This window comes from Podarcis erhardii (assembly GCF_964252035.2).
Source record: "Podarcis erhardii genome assembly, chromosome: 1".
NCBI lineage: Eukaryota > Metazoa > Chordata > Lepidosauria > Squamata > Lacertidae > Podarcis > Podarcis erhardii.
The window spans coordinates 133,437,184-133,464,972 of record NC_138497.1 but is presented as its reverse complement, the minus strand read 5'-3'; the positions used below and the strand labels follow the sequence as shown (position 1 = coordinate 133,464,972).

General features: G+C 41.4%; 1 protein-coding gene and 1 long non-coding RNA gene across 8 annotated transcripts in view; one reads left to right on the top strand and one right to left on the bottom strand.

Moving 5' to 3' along the window:
- LOC309335598 overlaps positions 1 to 27,789 on the top strand; it is a 248,011-nt gene that overhangs the window by 110,759 nt on the left and 109,463 nt on the right. The gene's annotated exons all lie outside the window — the stretch shown is intronic.
- The window catches only part of AGAP1 (ArfGAP with GTPase domain, ankyrin repeat and PH domain 1), a 335,918-nt gene that overhangs the window by 200,513 nt on the left and 107,616 nt on the right, over positions 1 to 27,789 (bottom strand). For all 7 annotated transcript variants that reach the window (XM_081863021.1, XM_081863022.1, XM_081863025.1 and 4 more), the window contains one exon: positions 23,410 to 23,502. In XM_081863021.1, coding sequence (XP_081719147.1) covers positions 23,410 to 23,502 — 93 coding nt within the window. The remainder of the gene's footprint in view (positions 1 to 23,409; positions 23,503 to 27,789) is intronic.

The window sequence follows — 27,789 nt, the reverse complement described above, 5'->3', positions numbered from 1 at the left end:
CAACAGGCATCTGGTTGGTCATTGTGTTCAAAAGAACTTCCTTCCAGGTAACTGTGCATAGGATTGTAGGCTAATATAGTTTTTAGTGAATAAAGCATGTTTTAGCTACCGTATTTTTCGCCCTATAGGACGCACTTTTTCCCCTCCAAAAATGAAGGGGAAATGTGTGCGCGTCCTATGGGGCGAATGCAGGCTTTGCGCACCGACCCCTCTCGCTCTCCAGACTTCGCGCAGCTCTCCGGCGCCGGGCTCCCACGGCTTGTGGAGAGTTGCCTGTTCTGGGGGCTGGTGTCGGGGGCCAGCCCTGCGCCTGGGGGGGGGAAATAAATTTTTTCCCCTTTATTCCCCCCCAAAAAACTAGGTGCGCCTTATGGGACGGTGCGTCCTATAGGGTGAAAAATACTGTAATCATTTGAGCCATTTTCAATTAAAGTGTTACTATTATTTGCTTGAATGTACCCCAAAATACATTAGAGATGTTGTACATTTAACCCACTAACTCTGTAGTGAAAATGCTACATAAGCCACTTTATGCCTGTTGTGCTCAGATATGAATTGAAACGTTACAACAGGCTCTCATGTGGATCTTTTAATTTCTGGGTCTGGGTTTGACACAAGCAGGTATGCAGCTTTTCGTTGTTGAAGGTGGGGCTGCTGGAGCAATGAGGATCCCATGTGCTCACTTACCACCTGTCAGCCCATATGACCTGTCTTCATTCTCTTGTTTACTTTGGAAAGCAGAATTTGTCAACAAGTGTATGTGTGCATGTGTGTGCGTGTGCAAAAGAAAGGGGGGAAACGCCTGTGTCAGAATGCTCAATGAAACTCATTGCTATGAGCAGGATTCAACTAAATTGTTGTGTGTGCAGAATGTAGTCTAATCATGCAACAGGAATTCTTCTCCTTTCCTTTTGTTCTCTAAATTGACTCTGGAGGTTGGGAAAAAACCCAGAATAGGTTTAGAGCAGTGGTTTCCAATATGTGGGCTGTGGACCCCAGGGGGGCAATGTAACCCCCCTCGGGGTTTGTGACACCATTCACTTAACAAGAATTACCATAGAAATATAAAAATGCTCAAAAGTAAGAGGTCCATGAATGGCTTTTGAAAAACACGAGGTCTGCAGTACTTAACTAATTGGGAACCACTGGTTTCCCTCCACATGGGAAAGGAGGGGAGGAAAGAATCATTGGGTAAGTGGACCTTGCTCCCTGGATGCATATCCCAATGAGTGCTACATTGAATTCAGAATGTGGGTTTTAAATTTCTTTTGACTGAGAGGCCTTTGATTCGGCATGCTTATTTTCAGTGCAAAACACTGAAAATTGGTTTGTTTTTTTTAAATGGGATCTAAAACATGAAATAACCACAGAAGACTGGTTGAAGCTGCACTAATGTGTGTGGAGGGGGTGTCTGCAGATAAACATGATACAGTGCAAACAAGGTGCAAGTACTCATATATTCATAAAAGTGTAGTAGGCGCCAAGACGAAATGGCTGCTTGTGAGTACTGTCACAAAAAGAATTCTGCCTGTATAGGACAAAGATGCACCAGACCGGTTAAAGGAGCCAAAATTTGATGATACCCGCACTAAGTTCCCTCTTGCAGCTATTTTATACTTCCTTCCGTAGCCTCACAACAGCCAAGTGAGGAAGGTTAGACAGAGTCCGCGAGGGGCACTTATGTGTGCACTTAAGTCAGAGCATTTTCCTTTTGTTTATCAAGGTTGATAAACAAGGTTTATCAAAGTAAAAAAGAAAAAGTTTGCAGAGTTTGCTCAGGTTTTTGTTGTCCACAAATGTTTATGCCATTATAAATGTTTTTCAGATACCATAAGATCTCTCTTGTGGTACCTTATTTCATTACCAAGAAAAAAGGGGGTCCTGTTTTGAAAACTGCATCAAAACCTCCAACTGTTCTCCATGGTGCATGGGAAGACTCTGACAAAGAATTCCATATAGAGACGTAAAGGCCCAGAGAAAAACTGGGAAAACCAGTTCTCCCTCACTTTAGGGGGAAGAGGGTCCCCTTCCCCCGCCTTGACTTTTCTGTTTTTCTGGGTCTTCACATCTCTAATTCCAACTCCATAAAAAGGGCAATGGTGACTACCTGAGAGGGGCTGGAACTGAGTTCAGTCAGTTCCAGATGAAAAACGCCCTGCTTATATGCACCATACAAGCTCCTTTTCTCACAGTTTTGCTTTGAAAATCATTATTTCAACAAGTAACTGGTACACATTTGTGCAGTTACTTAAATTGCATGGAAATATTTAGACTGTCACAAGTTTACATTGTTCAAGAAGAAGCTAAGGGCCTTTAAATACTTGCTGTTCAGTTTACTCTTTTGATTGCTTTCCTACTATGTAAATCAATTTGTTAATGTTCCCTACAAAATGCATGAGCCAGTTACACTGACAAACACACAAAGCTCATTCGTAATTAGCTGTTAATTAGGAAGAAGGAACAGATGCTGTTAGAGTTTCAGCAGGCGTATAGGTTCTGTAAACAATGCTTATAAATCTAAATGAATTTATTAGCCACAATGCAAGTGTCAACGTTTAGTTGGCAACCATACAAATATGGCAGAATTCCCTTAACATCTCTACAACATATTAATAATCCTTGTGTCAACAAAAGTCTACGAAGCAATCTGACTTGCTAACTGTCATCACTATTCTACTTAATCTCATTTTGTAAATCACTTCATCTCCCTGCTAATTCCCTCCATACACTACGTGATGAAAGAACCCTGGCATCAACATTTTCAGATTGTACACACTGTTTCTTTTTAATGCCCGAAGCAAAGGAATTTGTGAGGAATTCCCAAGTGCATTTGACAAGTACACTGTATTAATTGCCACAGAGCTAACATGCAATAAATGTGTAACACTGATGCAAAAAGGAAGACGCTAAAGAATCCTAAGCGGTTCCCCACAACGCTTCTTTTGGAATCTGCATGTTGCATCAATATACATTAAATAAATTGAATCCTATAGGTTATTGGGCATTATACAAATATTGTAAATAAATACATAAAACCAAAACCATTTCTAAAAGTCTCTCACACATGGCAAACCAGCAACATTTTTTTTCACATCAGAAATGTTCATTTAATCTTGTGTATTTGAAAGACGACATCTAACAATATTGCAGAGAATTACTTTAATACTGTTGTGCAATGGTAAGATCCAGATCATTCAGTATTTGGGCTGTGTATTCTTGTTGAATAATCAGTGGAAGGAGAACACATAGGACAATAATTTGGATGTCTACTTTCACATCTTAAATTTAGAAGAACTGGAAGAAAAAAAAATCCCTCATTCTCATCTGCACCAGAGAAGCTGCATAAATTTCCTTATACCAACAACATTTTTTCCAAATTAGATCAAATCTGACCTTAAAGGCGACCTTATATCAGACTCATATCAGAGTGACTGGAGCCACAGGCACTTGGTGACAAGCACATGAAGAAGAAAAAGAACTAATCTTCAAAGTTTCAAACTTTTAAAAACACGTTTAACTGCACTTATGATTCAGACCACTACTTTTGCGTGCACCACAACAGCTTATGAAATAATGGCTTAACATATTGTTTGGATCAACAAACAGTGGAATTACGGACAGCCTCCAAATGCAGATTAAACATTGTATGCAGTTATCCCTGGCGCTAGCCACTCTGATATAAGGGCACATTTGATCTAATTGGAAAAACATTTCAAGAGCTCTGGGAATAGTCACTGTTAACTGAATGCAACAACAAAAAAGGGAAAAGAGCATGCATACCCGGGGGAATTACCAAATCAATTAACAACTAATTCAGGAACTAATTTCTGTATTGCCTCTTAGCATAAAAATGTATCTTTAATTTCTCCTGCAATAAGCATCACCGTGATAGTCCTAACACACACTGGCGCTCTAAATGAGTTTACATGTATCTCTTTTTGATTGGCTATATAACATTATTTCTTCACAGTTCAATGCAACTGTAGTCAAGTGCTCAGAAATATTTAATTATACTAGTAGCTTTCCATTAACAATTTAAATAACTATAGTGAAGACAACACTATAATAATCAGCAATCAAATAATTACCACAGTACTCTTGATACTCCAGTTACTTGAAAAAACCTATGAAATTATTCAGAAAAAAAACATTTAGCTAAATTGTTTTTGCTCTTCAAAAAGGATTCAGAGATATTCTAGTTTGTGCCAAGATAAAAGGCTGACATGTAGAAATAAGAGAAATTTCCCCCAATTCCCAAATGCTAATATTGATGCTGTGTGTGTTTGGGTATGTACTGGTAATAAAAGAAAGAGGAAGAAACTAATAATTATTCACCTGAACAGCTAATAGGGTTCTTATTTTAAATGTTCAGCCAGAAAAAAAAAGCTGGAAAAATGCACATCTTCAGAGACTATGTCCAGTATCAAAGGCTTTAGCCACATGTAAAACTGGAGGCATCTCACCATTCTGTGTTGTCTCCAGCTATCTTAGAAGCAAACGCAGGAAGGATTTTGATTCCACAATCATCCATTTTTGGGCACTATGCAGGAAAGCTCTGTGTACTCTTAGTTCAATATATTCATTAACTAGGGCTCAAAAAGAAAGCATGGGCATCTTAGACAGATTTTAGGAGCTAAAACATCCTTTTCTTGTATGGATGACTGTAAAGTGGAAACATTGATTTGTTCCACATGGATTAACTTAATTAAATCTGCACACAACTCTTCATAGGTTTTCACTAACTCCCTAAGATTTAGTGATCTATAATCCTCTTTAAATGGTAGTATAATGCTAGTTAGTTGGTACAAGCATCAACACTCTCGATTCTCCTCTTTGGTATTCATTCATTTAACCCCTCTTCAGCCAAAGAACCTGCTTATATAACATAAAACACACACAAGATGGTACAAATACAAGATGGGGAATACCTGGCTTGCCAGTGGTACATGTGAAAAGGATCCGGGGATTAGTCAACAGGGGATTGCTCTAGATCACTGTTTCCCAACGTTGGGTCTTCAGCTCTTTTTGGACTACAACTCCCATCATCCCTAGGTAGCAAGACCAGTGGTCAGGGATGATGGGAATTGTAGTCCAAAAGCAGTTGCAGACCCAAGGTTGGGAAACACTGCTCTAGACGGCCCTCAGGATCTATTCCAACTCTTCAATTCTACGATTCTATGAAACGTAGCCCTGCATCCTATCACTCCCCTGTGGAAAAATGGCTGCTTCTAGATGTACTGTACTCTCTTCCATGCTTCTAGATGTAAAATACTCTCTTCCATGCAAGAAGTGAGGTTCCAGGGAACCAGGCAGAGGGCCTTCTCAGTAGTTGTGCCCACCCTGTGGAACACCCTCCCATCAGATGTCAAGGAAATAAACAACTATCTGACTTTTAGAACACATCTGAAGGAAGCCCTGTTTAGGGAAGTTTTCAATGTTTGATGTTTTATCACGTTTTTAATATTCTGTTGGGAGCCGCCCAGAGTGTACCCACAGATGTACCCACACATGTATCCACAGATGGGTGGGGTATTATTAGGCAGCCCTGTTCAGGGAAGTTTTTAATCTGTGATATTTTAGTGTATTTCTGGTTTTTATGGAAGCCGCCCAGAGTGGCTGGGGAAACCCAGCCAGATGGGCGGGGTACAAATAATAAATTATTATTATTATTATTATTATTATTATTATTATTATTGAGCAAAAAATGCATTACATCTGGTGCTTCTGCTACTGCTGCTGCAGGAACACTGTTTCTGTTTAGCCCTCCCCCTTATGGGATGCTACTCTGGGAGACCACTGACTTTGGGTGAATTAATGTTTTAAAAAGGTTGAAAAGAACATGGTGCATAGTTAGTACCAGACCACAAATTTATCTGGGCCATACACAAAATTTTCACCCACCCTAAAAAAGGCCTCACCAATTATGCAGGGTGGGGAGATAGAAGGTTGATTAGTGTCCTTTAACGTTTTCTGATCCTTTCAAGTCCTTAAAAATGCAAAAGACTTAAAATAATTTAAAAGATGTATAAGACTTAAAACTACCTGATTTGTATTTATAACCTGCTTGCTGGTCTCGCACATGGCACTGTGACAACATGATAATGAACTAGTTGGATCTTTTGCCTGATCCAGCAGGCTCTTCTTATGTTCTGTGTGGCATGTGTGTATATTATGTCAGAATTGAATTTTTGTATATTAATTACAGAAGTGGACTAAGAAAGGCTCTCCACACACTGCTTTCTGTCTGGGATCTGCTGACAGTTCTTCTATGCATTCTGGTGACCGAGGCTTAACTCATTGGCCTAAGCCCGGCCAAGGACACAGATCCTGGGACTGATATGGGTCGATTGCAGGCTCCTCCTCCTCCCTCCTTCTGAAGTCAGCTTGCCTTGGGGGGGGGGGTAGAAGCTCTGGTGGTGGGGTGAGGGGGACAGGGGGGAGGGGGGAGGCAGGAAATGCCCACTAGTTCAAATGCAACAAAAGGAATGAGAAAGGAGCCCCCCTCCCCAACAGCCAGGAAGGCAAAGAACAAAACACATGGGGGAAAGCCCCCTTAGCGCTTCATGAGTTTGAGTGAGGGAAAGACTTTAACACAGATTTCCTCAAACTCGGTCCTCCAGATGTTTTGAGACTACAATTCCCATCATCCCAGACCACTGGTCCTGCTAGCTAGGGATCATGGGAGTTGTGGGTCAAAAACATCTGGAGGGCCGAGTTTGAGGAAGCCTGCTTTAAGGCAACAGTAGGGGAAAGAGAGGTGGAGTAAGGGCTTGGGGATGCTGACATGAAGTCAGCTGCAATTTAAAGTAACAGTAGGGGAAAGACGGAAAAGCCCGGCGCACTCTGACTGGCTCCTCAGATCTGTGTAAACTAATATAAAAATATAGTTTGACTTTTCTCATTTGTTTAGTTACTTGTCCATCTAACAGCTATTTGGATCTGTCATCCAAACATAACTACAGTATCTGTGAAATAAAGATCCATTCATTCATTCATTTAACTTAAATTACTTTGGAGGGTGGTAGATCACTGCCAGTTTTTGATATTGGATTGTAGATCACACCCTACTCAAAGTTGGACATGCCTGGCCTAAGCCAATGCAATAAGCCAAACCATTGCATTAGCACAAATGAACAAACATACAGGCTCCTGGGACATATGACTTTTATGATGATGGATCTCCCTCGACTTCAGGTTAGCCTCATGCTCAGCTCATTCCACCCAGGATGGAATTGGTTGAGGTTTCTCCAGTGGTTACACTTGATATCCAAGCCAGCAGTGCGTGCACAGGCAACTCAAACTTTAACTTACATGGAAGATGGATTGTTGTTTTTTCATTCAAATAATTATACAAAAGGGCAAGTGTCTTATTTATATTCAATGTGATTAGCCTCATGGTTCCCCTCATTTTCTAGTCTATGATTGGTGGAGGAAGCAGATTTGGGTGAGATCTTGGATGAAACTGTTGGCAATAAAATCTGGCACACTAAAGCCACTTTCTCTGTATATTTGAGAGAATTCAATAAAAACAGTTCATGCATGTTGACATCCATGTGTCTTGCTAGACAATGGAAGAGTGTGCCTTCAGGCCATTGGGCACAAATCTTCTGGCATAGCTGTCAACTTACAGATTCAAATAAGGGACCAGCAGCCTTGAAAATAAGGGACCAGCAGCCAAAATAAGGGACCTGCAGCCTCACCTGTTCCAGGCACTCCAGTCTTCCTGTCCTCCTGCAGTCTGGTCAAACTCATGCTGGTAGTTCAAGAACACTGTCCAACCAACTTTGTAACCAGAGGTTCAACTGAATAGAATCTGAATCACATGCACCACAAGGCCTATGCAGCCTCAACTTAAGATGGCTCCCCGGCCTGGCTTTGCACTGCAAAGTTTGCAGCAGCACGTGCAACAAAATGGCGTCCAGCATTCAAAAAACCCCTCAGCTTGCATTAACTAGCCACACACAAGGCATGCAAGCTCCACCCCCCCCCCCCGTCGTTCTTAGACTTCTTATTAGGTGAGCAACACAGCCAAGCAACACAGTTGGAACCTCCCTCCTCCCTGGCCGGCAGGGAGGGAGGGAGAGGAGCTGCTTCCTTTGAAATTTAAGGGACATCATTTAAGGGACATCCATCAATAAGGGACAGCAGCGGGACATGGTGCTGGAATAAGGGACTGTCCCTTCAAATAAGGGACACTTGACAGCTATGTCTTCTGGGCACAAAAGCTTAAGAAATTGGAATGGTTATTGGCCGTTCACTGGTCATAGACCAGCTAGACTGATTGTAAAACAGGGACAGAAGGAGGTTTCTGTTATTAGACACCTCTTCTCACTCTCCACAGTGGGCAATGGATCAATGACTATAACATACAGTAGGTGTGAATAGAATTGTGAAATACTGCTAAACCATTCATTTCAAAAAAACAACAACACCATTCTCTTTGGCAATTAAATCTACTTCTACAGTGGTGCCCCGCAAGACGAACGCCTCGCAAGATGGAAAACCCGCTAGACGAAAGGGTTTTACCGTTTTGGAGGCGATTCACAAAACGAATTTCCCTATGGGGTTGCTTCGCACGACGAAAATGTCTTGCGAGTTCCCGCGGTCCCCCCCCCGCTTTTTTCACCCTTTTCCTAAGCCGCTAAGCCGCTTAACAGCTGATCCGCTGATAAGCCGCTTCTCAGCTGATCGCTAAAAGCCGCTAGACCGCTAATAGCGCTAATCCGCTAAGCCGTCAATGGGCTTGCTTCGCAAGACGAAAAAACCGCTAGACGAAGAGAATCGCGGAACGGATTAATTTCGTCTTGCGAGGCACCACTGTATTTGAACTTTGGGGACAATTTTGCATTCATACACTGAACTGGATAGCACTGTGGGCAATGCTCCACATTGTTCAACATCGCTTGTACCTGACACAAAACCTGAACACTACTAATGATTAAATCAAGTTTTATCTCCTCTATTGTTGGTTCCATAATTAACTGTTCTGAGTTGCAACTGTTTGTCTAAAATTTGTTATTTTGTCTTGGCCCATGAAACAGTATATTCACTATATTGTTGTTCACTGTGTTCATAACTGTTGCAATGCTACAATTATATGAAAAGCTCTTTCAGCAGATTAGAACTTTCACTGATTTAGTAAAAATATAGATATAGAAAGGTAGCAAAAGTTAAAGGGAGAAATATTGGTATCATAGGACGTGACCAAACACAGAAGTATGCCACTACGCTTTCTTATTTTTAAACATCACAATTAACTTATACATGCACTAACTTATACTTATACTTATTATTATTAGAATTATTAGAATTTATATATCGCCCTATACTCAGAGGTCTCAGGGCAGTTCACATTATATTTCTACATAGATACTGGAAATCTTATTGAAAAATGGAGTCAGAACCTCATAGCTTATCCTGAGTAATACTATGAGATAATTCTATTCTTTCTCTCAGTATTTCATACATTTTACATCACTTTACTATAACCAGTGGAACTATAACACCATATCCCCAGGCAGATGCATTCCCGTAACTGTCATTTCAGTGTCTCTCCCACCCCCAACTCTATCGTTCTTCCTTCCTTCCTTTTGTGATTACTGAATTGGATATGTTTAGCCTGGAAAAGATGAGACTGAGAGGAGATGAACTAGCAATCTTCAAATATCTAAAGGGCTATCACATGGAAGATGGAGCAAGCTTGTTTCATCCTGCACCAGAGGCCAGGACCGAAACCAATGGATTCAAGTTACAAGAAAGGAGATTCCAATTAAACATCAGGAAGAACTTTCTGACAGTAAGAGCTGCTTGACAGTGGTACAGACTCCCTTGGGAGGTGGTGGATTCTCCTTCGTGGGGGTTTTTGAAGCAGAGGTTGGCCATCTGTGATGAATGCTTTAGTTGAGAATCCTGCATAGCAGGGGGTTAGACTAGATGACCCTTGGGGTCCCTTCAAACTCAACAATTCTATATGATTCTATGATTCTATATCCAGCCAAACACATATTCTCAGAACAGCTACTTGCTGTGGGGTGGGATATTTTGCTGATTTTTTCGGACACATTTGACATTATTTTAGTATACATGCATTGCATAACACCCATGCATTGCAAACCAAGAGTTTGCAGAATGTCCGTACAATATCCAAATTGTGTGAAGAACCTGTTCCCTGCTCCGGACATTTGAAAGCGCCCCTGGATATTTTTCCACACAAGCTAATGCACCTCTATATAATAAAAGAATAAAATATACGCTAAGCAACCCACATTTTCAGAATGCGGAACAGAATAGCCTAGTGGGAACTAAGAGTCAAGGTGGCAGGAAATACATCCAGACTTTGATGTCACAAATCCAAGTAAAGTCAATCTGCTTAAATTACTATCACAATATTCCAACATATTTGCAAGACCTGAGATGTCAAGTGTTTATCTAGGTATCACATGCTGTCAAGCTAAGAATAATAAGTAGAATGCAGTAGTGCATGAATGAGAGCATTTTAGCAGAAGGGTGGAGTGCTAATATTAATTTTTTAAATTATAAATGCAGGAATTAAACTGAAATGTGTAAAGCCAAGCATTCCAGTATCTATTTTAAGCAAGCACAGGAGTGAAATGTTATGGTGATATATAGTATCTTTTACTACTTTAAACCACTTCCATTTCTATTAAGTGACACTCCTCCATCCTCTGAAGCCACATCTACAAGGAGGTTGAGGTTTCCTCTGTCGAAATATTAAGTTAATCCATGAAACCTGCTGTAAAACATGTCTTATTCACAGTGATCACAGGTTTCAGGTCTGACACTTGCCTGAAGCACTGTGGGATTCTCCTCCATGTGAAGAGGACTAATGAAATCATCCTGACTGCCTGTAGGTAGATGTGGCTCTGCTTTCAAAACCGATTTCAAAGATATTTTGACTGAACCTTGTTGAAACATTTTAATAACAGTTGTCTAAAGCCAACAAAACATTTTATTCCAAATGTTAGCAACAATGATGCAATTTGCCTCAGAAAAATTGCAGAATGAACAAATGTTTATTTATCTATTTATTCCTTGCTCTTTGTAACTGCCTGACAGCTTCCATTTATGTGCTTTTTTAAGCTATTACTTTCGCAAAGTGGGTAACACCAACCTAAAACCAAAATTAAAAATAACAAATCGTAACAAAAAATGTATGAAAAACATCATCAGGGGACAATATCAAACCTAGACTAAGGTGTATGATGAAATCCAAAGTTTTAACTTCTCTTCCAAAAGGCCAAGGAATTTAATGGATCTAATGAAGGGAAATCCACAAAACAGGAGCCGCCTCTGAAGAGCCTTAATGGCAGCACTGGAGTTTAGGCCTCCTTGCAAGATCTCAATTACTGTTGGAAGGAAAGCAAACTAATATAACACTTGAATGAAAAGGAGACAGTAAAGGACCCCAATTCTGCCTACTCATAAGTTTACTGTTTCTTCCTAATATTGAAGGGGAAAACATGCAAAAATGCCTGTGCCACTTCTCCTCATTCTGCTTCTTTCATTAGGTTGCAAGGACTTGATATAATCCATCTACTCTAAGCTTGAGGGTATCAGGGTCCAGGAGCTGTCCAGAGGGCTGTCATTTGAGCCAAACCCTCCTCACCAGCAAGCCCCTAGTTGGAAGGGATGCATTCAGCCCTAGGTGCTGTGCCAGCAGCAGCTACCAGCGCACCAATCCAGCTGCCTCCTACTGGACAACCAGAAAGGGTTTGATGGGCAGCAGCACAGTAAGTGTGCTCTTGAACAGCAAGAGGAGGCAAGCTCAGCTGTCCTGCACAGGGGCTGCTTGTGCACCTGCCATCCTATCACCCAACATGTTACAGTGGTGCCTCGCAAGACGAAAAGAATCCGTTCCGTGATTCTCTTCGTCTAGCGGTTTTTTCGTCTTGCGAAGCAAGCCCATTGACAGCTTAGTGGATTAGCGCTATTAGCGGTCTAGCGGCTTTTAGCGATCAGCTGTTAAGCGGCTTATCAGCGGAACAGCTTAGGAAAAGGGGGGGGGAAAGGCTTAGGAAAAGGGGGTGAAAAGGGGGGGAAACTGCAGGAACTCGCAAGATTTTTTCGTCTTGCGAAGCAACCCCATAGAGAAATTTGTTTTGCGAAGCGCCTCCAAAACGGAAAACCCTTTCGTCTAGCGGGTTTTCCGTCTTGCGAGGCGTTCGTCTTGCGGGGCACCACTGTATTTCAGGAGCAGGGAATCATTCACCATATGACACCAACTGGATCCTCCTCCAGCCCTGTCTCAAAGCAGCATGGCTTGAATTTGGAAACAAATTTAAACAGCACTGAATACAAGGTGCACTTGCAAAGGAATGACTGAGCGCCATTTAAATTTGGCACTGTTTAAAGTTTGCTATTAATGCAAGCCATGATATATTCGACACTCTCTGAATCCACTTGCAACTTCCTTTTATTTAATTCATATTAAACATCTGAAACAATAAAATATATGATTATTAAATCAAGAAAATATCGAGGCATTTGTCACAATCCTATCTTAGCAAGAGATACAGTCCTTATACCCATAATTTAAGTTGACAAACTTGAGCTGAAATTGAGTCAGTCACTTGCTATTAGATTTTACTATTCTTGTATAAACAACTCTTGCTCAGGCATTGCTGCTCTTTAGCCAGTTACCTTTGGGGAATGCTTGTTAGCTGACACATTTCTGATGGTTTTAGAGAGATTCACTTCTCATTCTGTTTTGCATTGGAGGTGAACGGCTGCTGCCCTCATTAGATTTGTTGTCTAACAACTGATTATTCAAAGTTTACTGAAAATCTAGAAGGTATTCTGTTGATTAAGTCATATATGTTTATTATTTAAATGGTGTATTTTTTCAGTAATATAGATACTGGAAACATAGAGCCAGAGCATTAAAGGCCAGTTCTTACTATTTATTTATGCCCCAATTTAGAAAGAAAAAAGGGAAATAGCACACAGCTGCCATCCCAAAAACAGACCTCCCATCTGCCACCCACGATTTGCATGTCACCTTCTCCAGGCTCATTTGTACTTCATTAACTGCCATTGACTTAACAAGATTTATGCAAATGACACCATAGGAGATTGCTAACTCCCACTGCAATCAAGCGATTATGTACGTACAATTCTCCACAGCAATGAAAAATTAATACACGACAAGCCCACTCACTGCTGAGCTGTGCCTCTTGCTTTTATGTTTCTTGTTGTGCACTTTTTGCTTTAATATGTCCTACTGACAGAGATTTGGCAGAAAATGGAAAGCAAGCTTACAAACATGATTCTTGGAAGCTGAAAACAGTTTATATAATCTAGTGCGGGTGGACTCATTTTCTATGAGATCCTACACAACAAAATCATAAACTGTATACAAACATAAAATATGGGACACAATACAGCAGCAGCAGTTGACTTAAATCATTATTTAAGTCACATGAAAAAAAATACTTTAAATATATATTTAAAACAAGTTTCACATTTCAAATTAATTTTTTCCCAACAAGCATACATTCAAACAAATTTGCTATAACAATCAAAACATATCCAAAACTAAACAGACATTTTATATAATTTTGGGATACAATCCAATACTGTTGCTCATCCAGCTTTATGTGCACTGCTGAATTATATCTGCTTATAGTTAAGAAGGACTTGCTTGCATATCTGTACACATAAAGGTAAAGGGACCCCTGACTGTTAGGTCTAGTAGTGGACGACTCTGGGGCTGCAGCAGTCATCTTGCTTTACTGGCCGAGGGAGCCGCCGTTTGTCCACAGACAGCTTCCGGGTCATGTGGCCAGCAAGACTAAGCCACTTCTGGCGAACCAGAGCAGCGCCCGGAAACGCTGTTTACCTGTACACACACAAGAATACTAAGCAAGATCCCTAACCCTGAAGGTAAAGGCTGCAATTTTATTATATTTGCAGGTAATTCCCAACAGACGAAGCGGGATTGAGGATCAGGTTATAAGTATCCAGAATTTTTCACAAGCAAGGGTTTGTATTTACTGGGAAAAACAATGTTTCTCCATGAGATGGGAAGTAAATTATGGTTACCAGATGTCCCCGTTTCCCGGGGAGAGTCCACGGATTTACAAATCTGTCCCCGGAATTCATTTAATGTCCCCGGATTTATATTTTAAGTGTTGCAGATTTATTTGTAGGGAATGAATGTTGTGTGATTGGTTCAACGGCACAAGACACATCATATGGGGACTTCCAGTGAGGCAAAAAGGTGGGCGCCATGGCAGCAAGCAGCTCCTGAAGCCAGCCAGAGCCAACTGCACTACCAGGCTAGCTCCGAGCTGCTGAGACTGCTGCTGCCACTGCCACTGCCACTGCCAAGGGGGAACTAGGGACACCCAGCGCATCAACTGGGGGAACTGCTGACCCCCCCCCGTGACCCGGAACAAGAGTGCCTGGCCATCCAGCTGACTGCCCAGCGGCGCTCCTGGGCCAGGAAAACCCAGGAGCCAAAGCAGGGAGAAGAAGGAGAGGAGAAGGAGAAGGAAGAGAGAGAAAGAGGAAGGAGAAAAAAGAGGGGAGCCCTGCTGCCACCACTGAGGAGAGAAAGGCGAGCACCAGCAGGGCAAGGACATGCGGCAGAGCCCAGGCCCGACCTGAGCCTACTCAACAGCAGCTAGCACTCGCAAGATAGCAGGCTGGGGCCCAGAGGAAGGCTGAGCAACAGAGGAGACCACAGAAGAGAAGATATTACTTCTTAATTATTATTATTTTAAATAACTTTTTTAAAATAACTTTTTTTCTCTTTTCAAAAAAAAAAGTGTCCCCGGATTCTTTGAAAAAATCTGGTAACCTTAAAATAAATGGCACAGCTGTAAATATTCATACCTTGAGAAACTGTACTGCATAGTTCAGGTAGTTGGAGGGCGTAAAAATAGAAGTATAAGATTATCCATATGGGTTCTGTGTTTGATCTTGACAGACACTTTTCAAATATCATTCTGACTTGGCCTTTACATGACAACAAGATTCTCCCCCACCTCCCAAAAGTGAATAAGAATTATGAATAAGAAAAAACGTGTTTTAAGTTTGGACTATAAGAGTATTACCTCCTCCATCAAGCTAAAGCCAACCTGAAGCAGAATTCACCCCTAGAGGGCAAGCATGGGGAGCCTCGGTCCTTTGAGACAAATTAAGCCCTCTAGGAGTCCTCATTTGGCCCATGAAGCCATTTTCCCCAGCCATACAACCCTGTAATTCATCTGATGTGATATGACATCAGATGCATGTCAAGTAAAGCGGCAGCTGCAGAGTAACAATTGTGAGCCCAATTGCGTGCCTTAGAGCGAGCACCTGATTGTTCCTTTGCAAATTGTGGTTTATATTTGGTGCCATTTACAATTGGCACCAAATGCAAGCTGTGCTGCCAGGGTCAGATTCAGCTGGGAGCTCCCAAATGAAGCAGCAGCACAACCTGCTTTTGTTGCCAAATTTAAATGACAATGAAGGTTAGCCACCCTTATGAAGGAAAAATTAGGAGCACTGCTTCAAGTGTGGGCTGGATAAACTTGACATCAAATGATCCCACCCACCTTTGAAATGTGGCCTGTGTGGAGATTGGCCACATGTAGATCTGACCCACCAGCTGAAAAGGCTTCTTCAACCCTGCCCTAGGGTAGACTTGGTCCCTGCAATGCACACAGCAATACACTGGAGGTAGAGGGGACCCTCTACAACAGTGCCTCCCAGGCACTAACAATGCCTACTAAGGCACCATGTGGAAATTAAAATTAGATTTCAGAAAGTTAAACTTAATTAAAAAATAAAGTAGGTATCAAAACATACCTGCAGGAAGGGAATTATTTTAGTGATAGTTGTCTATTTTTACATTTATATCCCACCTTTCCTCCGAGGACACACTTTGCCCCACCCCCATTATATCCTTACAGCAACCCTGTGAGGTTAGGTTCAGACACTGTGGCTGGCCCAACATCACCCAGTGAACTTAATGGCTAAGTGGGAATTTGAACCTGGTCTCTCAGGACCTAGTCCAATACTGTAACCATCAGACTTTGACAAGATGAATAAGCAATCAAGTTTCAACCCCAATCTTTCACTAGTTTTCCAGATACAGATCAGCTAATCTCTAGTCAAAGAGGGCCCATGGTAGAAAGTGTGGTCTCGAATCAACATTGCCAGAACATCATACCTCAAATTTGTGAATGCTTCTCTAATTCTGTCAAACAAGCTCTAATGAACTGCCCCAGAGATAGCATCAAAGCAAGGTGGAACCATATCGAAGAGGCAATCTACAACAGAGCTATGTCCTCCTTTGGCAAAAGAGAGCAACAGATTGGTTTGCAGCAGACTGGTTTGAGGCCTGCATAAAGGGCATGAAGCCTGATATAAAGGGCATGATAACAGGGCATGATAAAGGGCATGATAACAGGCATGAAGCCTGTTATCGCTGCAAAGGGTAAGGCTCTTGTGAGTTACATGTGTGCCCTGCATATACTTGCTACACTGAGAAAGGCAAGGAGTGATGCCCAAATGATTGGGCAGTTTTGAGAACAAGGATTCGTGCCACAACTCTAGCGTTGTGACCCTACAAAAACAAAGGTGACCACATGACTATAAAAACTACCGTGAGATATCCCTGCTGAGTACTGTGGGGAAAGCCTTCACCTGTGTAGTTCTCAACATATACCAGTCACCTGCTGACAGGGTCTATCCCAGGTCACAGTGCAACTTTAGAGCTCAGAGGCCAACATGATTTTCTCACCTGACCAGCTTCAGGAGAAATGGAGAGAGCAGAGACCCCCCTTGTACATCACCTTTGTAGACCTCATCAGCCAAAATGGACTTTTCACACAACTCAACAAGATAGGATGCCAACCTAAGCTTCACAAGATAATTGTGTCCTTCAACAAGAACATATGCGGCACAGTTGAGTATGACAGTTCATCCTTGGGACATCTTCCCTATAAAGAGCAATGCGAAACAGGGCTGTGTTCACATCCAAACTTTCTTTGGCATATTCTTCTCCCTGTTGCTTTCACATGCCTTCAGCTCGACCGAAGGCAATGTGTACTGTCATTTGAGGAGCAACGGGGTCTGTTCAACCTGGCATGTCACTGGGCCAAGACAAGCATGGCGGGTCCTTATCCAAGAGGTAGTGTTTGCAGATCACACAGCCTTGACAACACACTCCTGAGGAAGCTCTACAGGCAAGACAGCTACAGCAATGGCTGGGCTCTTGAAAAGGGCATGTGAGAATGTGATGATAACATCCAATACCAATATGAAGGTCTACCAGGCTTGCATATTCAGCATGCTGGTTTATGGAAGTGAGCTGTGGGCAACTTACAACTGCCTGGAACAATGCCTCAAGGCCTTCCACATGCACTGGAAGATTTTGAGTATCACATTTCAAAATAAGAGTTTCAAACAAAGATGTACTCTCTCAAGCCCACATTTCTAGCATGTTCACACTCCCATCTCAGTGACATCTATGCTGGCGTGGTCATGTCCAAAGAATGGAGGATGGCAGGATCTCCAAGGACATGCTCTGCCTGTTGGCAGACCAATTCTGTGTTACAAAGATATCTACAAATGTAACAGGAAGGCTGGCAACATCCTGCCATGTGGGAATCCCTGGCAGACGACCCCAGTGCCTGGAGACAGACAGACAGGTTATGCACCTGTAAAGACCAGAGGAGGAATGACTGTTGGGAGGAGCGCAGAGAGAAGGAACATCATGGCGCAGCTGCGGCAGCACAACCAGTTGCTTTCATCTGCCCCAGCTGCAACAAAACATGTCTCTTCTGCATAGGTCTCTTAAAATCACAGCAGATGCTGAAACCTTCCAAAAGTTTGACTTCACTCCCAAAGGCTTACTCCTCCATTGTCTCCCATGACAAGACAGAGGGCAACAACCAAATGTCGGGAGCTTTTATGGAACACTCAATTCTGCCTTGAATATATACCCCAGGCAACTTTCAAACTGCGTCCAGCCATTGGCTCAAATCAGACAATGTCTCAGATGAGAAAATTACACAAACTGTGACGAGCGCTATTTTGTTTTCAAACCATCAATTGAAATTAAGATTTAGTTTTTATGTACAACACTTGCCTGGATAAAAAGATGGTCACAGCCCTATCACAGTAGACTTCACTGCAACATCCACCTCTTCTGATACTTTTTTAAAAGAGAAAATGCTGTGGCTTTAGACAGGTAACCAGATTGGTTAGTAGCATAGAGTCTTGTCTACTGCCCACTTACACTAAATCTATCTCACTGACATATATGACTATTCTCTGCAGTGTGTGGGTAGACTCCTAGAACCCTGACCCACAAATACTTGTGTGTCTGGAATTTTGAAAAATATGTTTCCAGCCCTGGCTATACAGAACTGTTAACATTCTGGTACTGGGAAGAAGCTACCGTTTATTTAGTCAAGGTTATGCTATATAACATTACAGTAAGAGTAATTTTGTTCATGAAATTTCATGTACTAGTTGTAACTTACTGAAAAGCATCGGAGCAGTTTTATAGCTGACTTGATGTTAAATTATTTTTTGTGCATCTGCAGCTAGACAGAGGGGTGGAAACAGGGAACGCAAAGATTCACAACAATTTCAAACATAGCCCTCTTATTTGGCAGCACTGCTGCAGGAAAGCATATTTTAATGATTGTATTTTGTGAGGAATATGTTTATACGAACACTCCTATATGTACCAGTAATTATATATGTCCTCACAAACGTGAATCACATTTCTTTTCAATTTACATAGTCACATGTAATCATTCTATTCACAGCCCTAGATAAATTAAAACTACATACTTTTTTCTTGGTCAAGTAATTAAAAACGTTGAGATCCGCATATATAACCATGAAGGCAGCAAACTTTAAAATATTTGAAATATATCAACTAACAAAAACCACACATTGTAGAAGATTTAATAGGGACAGGTAGCAGGTAGAAGAGTGTGCAGCATTTGGTGGTGGCTTAGTAGGAAGAATATCTTGGTCTCATGGCAAACAGCTCAATGGCAACTCAGTTCAGCAGCACATCTTTTTCTTTTCAGCATCAGCATATATGATGAACATGCTTTGTGGGAGTCAAAATAATAATGGGGCAGGTTATTAAATGTCCAGAGTGGGCACTACCCAACCTTTATTTGAGAGATATTATGGACCTGCATTATAAACACTTTATTGGGCAATTATTGGTAGCAGCAAGACTAATGATAGCTAGATATTGGAATCTGTTGAAGGATGGCATGCTGTCTTCATGGTACAATAAAATCTGGCAACTATCATTAGCAAAGAAGCTAGTTAATAGAACAGAACAGAATAGTACCAATAAAAAATAAAATAAAATAAAATGGTAAAGGGAATGAAAACACAAAACATCTCTTCAATAACTAGTACCCTTTTATTATGTACACAGCAGCAGGGGGATGACGGGACCCCCGTCACATTATACAGTGTGTGTTTGTGTGTGTGTGTGTGTGTGTGTGTGTGTGTGTGTTTTTATGTATCTCCACTGTTATTAGATGTTATGAAGACCAAGTATGAGTAAATGCCCAAGGAAAGAAAAGTGTTTCACAACATGAAATTTCTGCAATTTTACTTTGATTTTGTTGAAATATAGTGCTTGCTATGGAAAAAAAATACTCCAACAAAATAAAACAGCAACAGAGGATAAATAAGATTTTAATAAATAATACAGTTTGGATTGGCAACAAAATGCTGCCCTTGGGAGAGCAAGCTCTCTACTCAGAATCTGAACAACTCCATTCCATTCTCCTCCCAGCAGGTTTCCCTTCCATCTCTAGCACTAAACAGTGACAGTCTTCACTGGGCTGTCTTAGAATTTCTGCCTAAGGAATGTTTGGACTTCTGCAAGCCTTAGTGGAAGGGTGTCCCAAGCACCCTCAGAGCTCACTCTTGGGCAATGGTGATACAGTTTTGATTATGTGAGCAACAGCACTCATGGACTGAACATCAGGAATAGAATGGAAATGATAGTAAAAAAAGATGACAAGGCCAACAGTACCAAAAAGCACAATTTAGAAAACACATAGCAGACAGAAACATTTGTAGTAACAACTACAATAATCAAACGAAGGTATGGATGTCCTCAAGTTAAGTAGAAGAGGCTCTGCTTTGTCCCAGCCCAGCCATGTGAGATTCAATAAGCAGCTACTAGGAATTATTCGCCCAGGAATTCTTGCCTGCTGAGCTCTCTCCTTTCCTTCAGTTAAAACCACTGAAACTTTCCTACTTTGGAAAGCATTCCTTTTTTCTGAGAAACAATTGAGCACGAGCTAGTGGTGGGCTAGTCTTACTGTGTCTAGATGTAGCCTGTAGTTCCCCGCTGCTGTTTTACAATTGATAAGTTTATTATTTGGTTTTCATACTAATTGTTTTGCTACATGAAATGTATTCTAAAATGTGTGAGCTATGAGAGATTACTGGCCCAGAAGCAGAAGTTTTAGAAATAAAAACAAGTTCTCACTCCAAACCTTCTTTTTAGAGCAGGGGTCCTCAAACTCTTTAAACAGGGGACCAGTTCACTGTCCCTCAGACACTGTTGGGGGCCAGACAGTGAACAGAAGGGAGGTGGGTGGCAGTGAGAGGACGGCGGCACGGGAAGGAAGGGCTCTCACCTTCGGCTGTCACGCACCCACCTGGGCCCCAGCCGTGCGCCCAGCAGCAAGGGAAGAGAACCCGAACACGCCATACCCCCGGCTGTATCTTCTGCTGCTGCTGCTTCGCCGCCGCCACAGCATCCCTCGCTTGCAGCCACGCTGCTTCCTTCGCCTCAACCCCAGCCAGCCAGGCAGCCCGAGCCCAACACAGGCTGGTGTCCTTCCCAGCTCGCCTCTCGCCCCGCATCCACTCCCTCACCCCTGCCAACCCACGCTGGGCCTGGGGGGCCCCAAGCGCCGCCTACCCACCCAGGGAGGTTGTTTCTCAATCTTGCTCTCACTGGAGCCACAGCCGCAGTGGCTGTTGGCTTCCCCTTGTGCTGCTTGGTGGGCCGAAAAGGTTCCTCTTGTTGCAGCTGCAGCAATTGCCAGGTGGGGCAGGTTCAGAACCCTGGCGGGCAGGATCTGGCCTGCGAGCCGTAGTTTGAGGACCCCTGTTTTAGAGGATGATAGCCATGCTGAAGGATTTTGGGGCCAATCTGAGCACAAATCTCTTGCCAGGGATGAAAAGAACAGTGCTTGACTCCCTAATTTGGGGTTTCCCAATATACTGGGAAAGGGCAATATTCACAACAAAGGCAATCTTGACATCAAAATATGGCATTTCAGTCACTCTTTATAGGAGACACTGCTGCTGATTTTGGCAACAGTTTCATACAGCTGATAATAAAACTATTGTTCCGGCATTTGGGCTATTAGTTGTTCTCTAGTTGGACTTGAAAAATCCTGCAATCTCCAAGCCATACTCAGAATTTAAATCACTACTACGTATAATGCGGAGACGTGGGTGGCGCTGTGGGTAAAACCTCAGTGCCTAGGACTTGCCGATCGCATGGTCGGCGGTTCGAATCCCCGCGGCGGGATGAGCTCCCATCTTTCGGTCCCAGCTCCTGCCCACCTAGCAGTTCGAAAGCACCCCTAAGTGCAAGTAGATAAATAGGTACCGCTTTATAGCGGGAAGGTAAACAGCATTTCCGTGTGCTGCGCTAGTGCTGGCTCGCCAGAGCAGCTTTGTCACGCTGGCCACGTGACCTGGAAGTGTCTCCAGACAGCGCCGGCCCCCGGCCTCTTAAGTGAGATGGGTGCACAACCCTAGAGTCGGACACGACTGGCCCGTACGGGCAGGGGTACCTTTACCTTTTACCTTTACGCATATTGCAAGCCTGCTATTCAATAAACCACATTTTTGCGCCCCCCAAAGGAAAAATAGGAATATGGGGATTACTAAGCATTTTCTGGCCTTAGTGTGAACACAAGTAACATAGCAACCTTTATCCAGGTGCAACTTCACAGACCCCAGTGAAACTTTAAAATTACCCTCCAACACATGAGTTTAGGGGGAGATGATGGGGGGGGGTGTTTAGCCTTTGATAAATCTTCAACCATTTTCAATATTTTAATATTTTAATTTCTAGCCTTTCCCACATGTGTCCTGAGAAAAATTGAGTCTAAGAAGGCTAATTTGTAAAAATCCCTATACAAAGTATATTCTGAAATATTTTGCTATCACATTATTATTATTAAAAATAGTTTTTAGTAACAACATTAGTGGCACACAGAAGATTTGCATTTTTCTACTATCAAGATGCAAAACCAAAGTAGGGAGCCTGTGACCCTCCAGATTTTGCTGGGCTACAACTCCCATCATTCTCGACCACTGACCTCACTGGCTGGGGCTGGTGGAGCTGTAGTCCAACAACATGTGGAGGGCCACAAGTTATTACAGGTTAAATCACCTAAATTATCAAGGAAACATGGCAAATGTTTATGAGAAGGCACACCACCTAACCTCTTTGCCACGGGAAACTTTCCAAGCAAGTTAATGGGGAACAAGGACATTGACTTCAACGGTCAAGTTATCAAAGCCAAAAAAAACCTCAGAATACCCAAGTATCATAAATATGTTGAACTGATGTGCGGGCCAAAAATTATGAGTCCTAAGTTTTGTAACAGATATGCACTCTCTCGTGCGCGCTCTCTCTCTCTCTCTCTCTACACACACACACACACACACACACACACACACATTCATTACTCAAGTGAACCTGCACTAGTCAAACAAACCAAAACAAATCCTCAATTTCAAATCCTGTAGTGTAACGAGGAAGTTTAATTAAGGCCACATACTATGACTGTAAATGTTCTCCTATATAACAAGGTCTAAATGAAGTTACAATTCCTTCATTAGCAAATTACAAACAAGAGTGCACAGCTGACACACCAGCTATGATTATCGCAACTAATTGCCTAGTTGTCGCAAACCAGCCTGGAACAGTGTTCAGATGTCCTTCTGCAATAGCAAATGAGGGCCACATCAGGCTATTTCTGTGATCACAAGGGGCTCTTGTACAGCGATCTGATTTACCCTTGTCGACTGGCAGCAAACGGCCCAATCAAAGCCCTCTCTACAAAGGCAGGCTTTGAAGCCAGCTCAGCCTAGAAGCACGCTCCATATGCAGGCCAGCAGACTGCACTTCATTAGGCCTGTTGTCACATTTCCCCTCTTCTTATTCTAATGATCCTATTTTAATACACATAGGAACCTCTCCTAATTGATGTCAAGTGAGTGACTTCAACATTCATCACCACAGCACATCAAACAAATCTTGGCACACAGGCCCAGCATCATGGTGTTTAAGACCTGAGGTGTGTCTCCAACTACAGGAAAACGTGTGTGTGCGTAGGTGTGTGTGCATACACACACACACACAAAAGAATATACCTGTTTAATTGGGATTGCACGACCGCTTCCAATACTATCTGCTCTGCTCTCCAATCCTTTCTTCTCTTTGTCTGGGTCGCTCCCTTTCCGAGACTGCAAGGTAAAAGCAAAGTTAACACTGTTATTAATAACACCAATTCACATATTTTCCCATATTCACATTTGAAATTTAAAAAGTTGTTTTAACACACCAGAAGATAGATCAAAAGACATAATTAAAATATTACCTACATATTAATATGTAAGCTTTTAAATGGCTCAGCAGCAACTCCTGTGAATTCAATACAGACACAAGAAAAGCTAACAGGAAATTGTGTGCCTTTCTACATAGGCAACTCCTTATACAAGTGTATATACTTAATTATCATCTGATGGGATTTTAAAAGGCTATTAACTACTCAGCAGTGTAATTTTATGGATTACCTTGATTGGAATTAAATTTCATTAAATTTCCTCTTTTACTACTTTCGAATGATAGCATCAAAGTCAAACCAACAATGCTTGGAAAACCAAGCTGCTTTGACAAGCATAAAAGTGGCAAATGCTAATCATTCTTATCTGCATACCTCTCTCCCTATAAAGATCAATGGATAAGATACAATAAAGCTTTCCTTTAAAAACAAACGGCTACTTTATCTTGGTTAATTTAAAAACAGAACAAAAACAAAACGTAAGTATTGTCTATTTTAGAGCATTTCACGGGGTAAGAATCATCTTGCTTGCTTTTACACAGCTGTGGGACAAATACACACAATCTTATTTAAATAGAACTTCCTACCCTCCTCCTTTATTGTGAGATAAGTAAATCTACATGTGACAGATTTATTTTATTATGAGCAAGACCTAAAAGTCATCCCCCTTAATAACTATGCTGACAAGTGACAACTTCACTCCATTACTTTTCAGTGGGAACATTACTCACGCAATATTGAAAATGGGGAAACATTTTCATGCGCTTTTCAAATCATAGATGATATATGAAGTGAACATACTGGTGATGTCCAGTGCCACAACTGAATGCTAATAAAAACCAAGTGATGTGAAATCATGCTGCTTATCTGCAATGCATTACTGAGTTGTCTGAAACGTTTAAATTTGGAATGCAAATTAAAATAAGGATATCAGTCACAACTACTTTTTGTATTTTAAGGAATGGATGAAGAAAACTAAAATTTCAGACCACAGAATTTCAAAGAATAACCATCATGGAATTAAGTGCATGTGAAAAACAAAATATGTATAGTTCAGGGAACAGGAGAAGTATACAGTGTTTTGATATAAGTTCATACTATTTGGATGGCCTACCCCCTAAAAGGGAGTAGCTTGCATTCTCCCAACCTGACTCACTTGTACGGCTAGCCAGGTAGAGTAGGTACAGGGAACATGCGGTCCTTCAGGATTGCTGGATTGCAACTTCCCACATCCCTTACTGTGTTGACCATTCTGTCTGTGACAGATCAGAGTTGGAGTCCAGCACCATGTGGTGAACCTCATACTCCCTGTTGCTGAGTTACGGCCTCAGTAAAAGATACTGAGTTTACCACACTCTCAACTACATGCCAAAGTCCCCGCTTCTCTCAAGTTCGAGAGCAGCCTAATTTTTTCTTCCATATTTGCAAGCTTCTCACAGCTTTTCCTCAGTCCTTCTGGATATCCTTCCCTAAATCCATAATAGTTGGCTAGGAACAGCTCCTCTTTGTACATTTTTGGCTGAGGAATTTTGCTTGTGAACTACTTTAAATATTTTAACAGAAATATGTTTTATTATTTAAAAAATAAAATTAGTCCTATCAGCCCCAAAAAACCTGCTTTAGCCTGCTCCAACACCATATATCTTATTTAGCCCACATTCAAGATCTTTTAGTACTTTTAGAATATCTATGCTACTAATAGATCCTGTAATTTCACATATTTGAGGGCAAGTAGATTCCCCTACACCTGTTTTCAACTACATATGGCTCACATTCAAAACCAGGAAATAGGTATGAACACATTTTTAATGGACTACTGCTACTTTTTATTTTTTTAAAAAACGGGGAAAGAACAATTTGTTTATAACAGTTTTATCTAAAGACACAACCATACCATATATAATATATTGCATATAATGAGATGCAAAAATCCATTGCTCAGTGAAGCGAAATTTTCATTAAAATGACCTGCGCTTTTGTTTACTAAACAAATAAGCCTTACTTTGAGATGGGCACTCATTTGGCTTACAGTAAATATTATTTATCTTCCAAGGGTAATTAAGATTAGGTGGCTTGGTCAACAATGACCTATATCTGCATACTTTGAACAATAGACCTAAAAAAATACCTTATATCATAAAAAGCTGCGCACAAATTAAATTTCTTCAGAGAAATCACACTACTGATTATATAGCCACAATAATATGTGGGATTTCTTATGTATTATAAAACTAATTTCACAAAATATGATAAACCTTGCAGCTGCTCAGACTGAGTTGCTCCTTCGGTCCACAAAAGTGTATCATGCAACAATCTGAGCATCTGGAAAGGAAGTTTTAGTCTTAGAAAGTTTTATTCATTACAGAAATGGCCACTGCTACCATCCTTTAATTCAAGTGAAAGAGTACGAAATACAGCATCATTTCTGATGAACACTAATGTATCAGCATCCTTGTAGAAACAATATTTTTAAAGATCAATTTGTTGTAAGTTTCTATCTAATTTCTAGCATATTTGTTGTTTTGTTATGGGGCACTTGCAACACAGCATAATCTATCATGGATTTTCTATGTGGAGAATGCCCTCTGTAAATGAAACTACCAACTAGTTAGTTAGTATTATCAGTTTTTACATTATCTGATCAATCATGATGTGTTTCTCTCCTTGGAACTACAAAAATCCCATTTTGTAGTTGTATGTAAAAATATTAGAGCATCCAATTATTTATGCAGTACTGTATTTAAAACAAGTAAATGAATCTACCTCTGCCAGCCAGTTTTACTTCCAATGGATACAGGTTTATTAGTAGTGGCTTTATGAATTAAATTTAGAACCACTGAAGTAAGTTTTTGTTCTTTGTACTGTTTATTCCTTGTGAAAAACCGTATGAATGGGCTGGATCTAGAAATGTCCCTGCATGAAAAGAGGCTCCCACTAGCAGAAGGAATGGCAAAGCAGAGGCGATAGTCACTGGTTTGCCCTTCCCCTGGCAACATCTCCCAGCCCTCCTGGGGGCTCTGGTGACAGTGGGGACATGGGAGACAATGGCCATCCCAGCTTCTTCCAGCAGAGCTTCCCCTGTCTGGAACAGTGCTCTTGGGAAGACTAGATACAACTCTGTGTGCTTAACCCTTCCATTTTAATCCATTGCCTTCAATATTAAAATATGCACATCCTCACATCAGGATCCTAAACAAAATATGAGCAGAAGAAGAAGCTGTAATTTCTGCGTACAAATCCAAGTGGTCTTTCTAGAGACCATTTCAAGTTCTCCTGTTCTACATTCTGTTCCTTGACTGACACTGACATCTAGTGGAGGAAGACATTATCTAACAATCTCACAACACAGCAGAGTCACATCACCATTAAGCTAATGTGTGCACATTCCAGTACATTCCACTTTTCCTAGAAAGCCTAACATTGTAGTATTTATTAATTCATTTAAAATATTCATCTCCCACCCTATGTCCATTGATCTTAGGTCAGGGCACATATTCTGTAAAACAGCAGTGAATATAACAACATAAAATCACAATCAACATTAAAACCAACTGTCTATTTGTTTGCTTTATTTCTAACCCACCTTTTGTCCAGACTGACCACAGGACAGTTTACAGTACCAATCCATGATATACAACAACTCAGAAAATTAAACAAAATCTACAACAAGAAATTCTAAAATTAGAATTAAACTAAAATATACAGCAGACTATTAGGCAGATCCCATTCCAAGCTATAATTGGCACAATTCAAACACCAGCACATACAATTTGTCACCAAAAATAATACCACCTTGGTGCCTGTCAAGATGATGAGGGGAGGGTGCTATAGCAGAAAAGGCTGCTTGCTGCTGCATCCTCACATAATGTATAGTTCCCAAAGGGTAGATGCAGAGAGGAGCCCCCCCCCCACCCGTAACACTTGCCACTGGGTCAGTCCTGACTATAAGGAGCAAACAAAATAAGTTCATTGCTGGTGTTTAAGATTCTTCTGTTTTTATTACTATACAGTGGTGCCCCGCAAGACGAATGCCTCACAAGACAAAAAACTCGCTAGACGAAAGAGTTTTCCGTTTTCGAGGTGCTTCGCAAGACGAATTTCCCTATGGGCTTGCTTCGCAAGATGAAAACGTCTTGCGAGTTCTTGCGAGTTTTTTTCCCCTCCCTCCCCCCCCCCCGTTTCTAAGCCG